This window comes from Silene latifolia, chromosome 5 (assembly GCF_048544455.1).
Source record: "Silene latifolia isolate original U9 population chromosome 5, ASM4854445v1, whole genome shotgun sequence".
Lineage (NCBI taxonomy): Eukaryota > Viridiplantae > Streptophyta > Magnoliopsida > Caryophyllales > Caryophyllaceae > Silene > Silene latifolia.
Window position 1 is genome coordinate 16,497,471 of NC_133530.1, and position 3,422 is coordinate 16,500,892.

Here is a 3,422-nt window from a genome sequence, read left to right on the forward strand (position 1 = left end):
CATCGCTTCGTGCTCCCGTACAAATCATCCTCAAAAAAAAAGTCGCTCGCTTTCTTCAGCTACTTCTCCAAAGGGTAAAAAATTTTACCTGTAAATATATATAGCTTTTTCGTTTCTGCCAATATTTTAAGTATTTTTCAGACAAATTACACATTGCACATGTAATTTTATTTAAATGTTTTTAATACTTTTAAAGGTTTTCCAAATCCCCCGGATCATCCATGCGTTCTTCCTTTGCCTTCATTATGTACCCACTGCGGCGCTAAACTTTTCAAAAATGAATCAAAAAACTTTTGTTGCTGCCAAGGGGACATATGTCTTGCTCAAAATTTGATGCCAACTGATCTCCGCATGTTATTCCTATCAAACGATGCAGCGTCACAGAATTTCAGAAAATATATTATGTTGTACAATAGCTCTTTCGCTTTTACATCCTTTGGAGTTAAAAAAGACCGCGAACTTGCGCAGAGAAATCGCGGAATCTATACATTTAGAGTACAAGGTCAAGTATATCATTTCATTAATGATATCCTGCCAAATGAACGACGGCCTAGATACATACAGTTGTATTTCTTAGATACAAACCAAGAATTATGGCAAAGACTCCAAATTTCTTCAGATATTGAGCAGAATGTTGTACGTATTTTAATGAGAATCATGGCTCTTAATCCCTACACGCAATTTTTTAGATCAGTAAGGGACGTTGGTATAGCCGAAGAAAGTAAAATTGTAATAAAATCAGATCCGATGCAAGATCAAAGAACTCACAACGCTCCTACGGCATCGCAAGTTGCTGCCATTTGGATTGACGATGAAGAGTCGTCAGAACCTCCTCGACATGACATCGTCATATATGCAACTTCTGGAACAAGCCACAGAATATTACACTACTACGGTTGTTATGACCCTTTACAGTATCCCCTTTTATTTCCTTTCGGAGAAACAGGATGGCATAGACGTATCTAGCGAGTTAGCAGCAACCCCAGACGTCGTCCTGATCCCCCAACTTTTCCAATAAATGAAGTCCTTATACAAACTGCGGAAGATTTACTTGATAACGAAGAACAAGGTTTGTGCTTTCATATCTATTTTCTGTGTTTCTACATTAATGCTGAGGCTACAACGTATTTTTACTTACAGTTGCAGGTACCTCTGAATCGGATAAAAAAGTATCATGTAGAGAGTACTACTGCTATCACTTACAAATTCGTCCAACAAACTCTTCAATATTATTAAGAAGTGGACGACTTCTTCAACAGTATATAATAGATATGTATATCAAAATCGAGACAACTCGACTTGATTACATAAGAAATAATCAAAATGTGATTCGCGCTGATTTATACCAAGGTGTTATCGACAGCTACGCTGCTGGTCAAACACGTGGTGGTAACATTGGTACGTGTTTTATACTGCCCGCGAGCTTCATCGGTTGTGATCGTGACTTCCGGCGCCGTTATCTTTGTTCAATGTCGGTTGTACAACGTTATGGAAAACCGGATATATTCCTAACCATTACGTGCAACCCGCGTTGGCCCGAAATTGAACAAGAATTGTCCCCTTTTGAGGAATCACAGAATAGACCTGATCTTCTCTCTCGAATTTTCCGATCAAAGCTTATTGAGTTAAAGAAAGACATCTATGTACGTAAGATATTTGGTAATGTTGCAGGTTACGTTTATGTTGTGGAATTTCAGAAAAGAGGTCTACCTCATGCACATTTCCTAATCATTTTGGATTCCGATAGTAAAATACGTACACCTGATCAATATGATCAATTCGTTTCTGCCGAACTGCCTGATGCTGCTGATAATCCTCACCTATTTTCTGCGGTCGTTCGTCACATGATGCATGGTCCATTTGGAGAAGACAATCCTACAAATCCGTGCATGAAAAATGTTCATTGTAAAAACCATTATCCTCGTGAATTTGCGGATACAACTACCTGCGGTCGCAATTCATATCCCATGTATCGGCGAAGGCGTACAAGTGTTCGTGTAACTGTTCGTGGATCCCAACTTAACAATCGATGGGTTGTTTCTTACAATCCGTATTTGTTAGCGAAGTACGACTGCCATCTAAACGTGGAGATATGTTCAACAATTAAAGCAGTAAAGTATATGTACAAGTACGTATACAAGGGACACGATCGCATATCATTTGCTGTAACTGATCCTAGAGAACAGTTATCTTTTGATGAGATCACAGCCTACCAGTCTGCTCGATGGATATCACCACCAGAGGCAGCATGGAGGTACACTACCATTAACATTTTAATTATATTTCTCAATTTTCCTTCCTCATTAGTCACATGTCTCACCTCCATTACACCTCTCTTTTGTTATTTTGTGGTTGAAAATTCATATTTTTATTTTATAAAAGCATTTTTGTGCACAAATTCTCACTTGTGACGGATAATATCCGTCACAACCTTGTGACGGATAATATCCGTCACAACCTTGTGACGGATCAAATAAAAGTCACTTATAAAGATAAAAACAAGCCTTTTGTAATTCCCTGGGCACCTTTACTTTTGCCTTTTTTAACAATGTGAGTGATATTTGACCCGTCACAATTTTGTGACGGATATCTCCGTCACAAGAGAGACTGTTATTTTTTGTGTACCCCACAAGCGCAATTGGGCAAAAAAGGTCTCCACCGGAGCAGAAGGGTCATCTGCACGTTTAGCCTTGAAGTTGTAATGAAAAAGTGCACCTGTGAAGATGATGAAGATCATCATCACCATTGTTGTAGAACTAGAAATATCTAGAGAGAGAACAATCAGAGTAAATAGAAATGTGTGAGTTTGTTATATTTCTATTAACTTACTTTACAGTGTAACAGAATTCTGTTTATATACAAACTAACTATGGTTAGATGTAACTAACTCATATATGGTTAACTAACCAACTTGACTATCTTAATACTCCCCCTTCAAGTTGGACTATCTTCTTTATATCAACACTCCCCCTTCAAGCTGTGCTTGGTGGAAGAAATTTCATTCCTAATTTGTCAGCAAGGAAATGATGTTGCTGTGTGCCCAACGGTTTGGTCATCAAATCAGCAATTTGCATATTAGACTGAACATGTTTTGTTGCTAAGAAACCTTCCTGCAACTTATCTCGTACATAATGACAATCAATGTCAAGATGTTTTGTCCTCTCATGAAACATTGGATTCCTTGCTATGTGTTCAGCAGCTATGTTGTCACAGAATAGATCAATAGGCTGCTGTATTTTCACTCCCAAATCTGCAAGTAGCCTTTCCAATCAAACCATTTCACTAGTGGTATATGACATACATCTGTACTCTGCCTCCGTGGAACTTTTGCTGACTGTCTTTTGCTTTTTAGTCTTCCAAGAGATCAAAGAGTTTCCAAGGAAGATGCAGTACCCACTAAGTGACCTAGAACTATAAGCGCA

At 38.3% G+C, this 3,422-nt stretch overlaps 1 protein-coding gene across 1 annotated transcript; it reads left to right on the forward strand.

Moving 5' to 3' along the window:
* The first annotated feature begins 333 nt into the window (after positions 1–333).
* On the forward strand, positions 334–2,867 carry LOC141654928 (uncharacterized). The gene is made up of 3 exons (XM_074462037.1): positions 334–958; positions 1,141–2,254; positions 2,837–2,867. The coding sequence occupies exons 1-3, from the start codon at positions 334–336 to the stop codon at positions 2,865–2,867; spliced, it is 1,770 nt and encodes a 589-aa protein (XP_074318138.1).
* The last annotated feature ends 555 nt before the right edge of the window (positions 2,868–3,422 follow it).

Bases quoted from the DNA above. Each gene is read 5' to 3' on its own strand.
- LOC141654928 (XM_074462037.1), top strand. From the start codon at position 334: ATGCCAACTGATCTCCGCATGTTATTCCTATCAAACGATGCAGCGTCA. The intron at 959-1,140 runs GTATCTAGCGAG...TTTTACTTACAG, and splicing joins AGAAACAGGATGGCATAGAC to TTGCAGGTACCTCTGAATCG. The intron at 2,255-2,836 runs GTACACTACCAT...CTTACTTTACAG, and splicing joins CCACCAGAGGCAGCATGGAG to TGTAACAGAATTCTGTTTAT.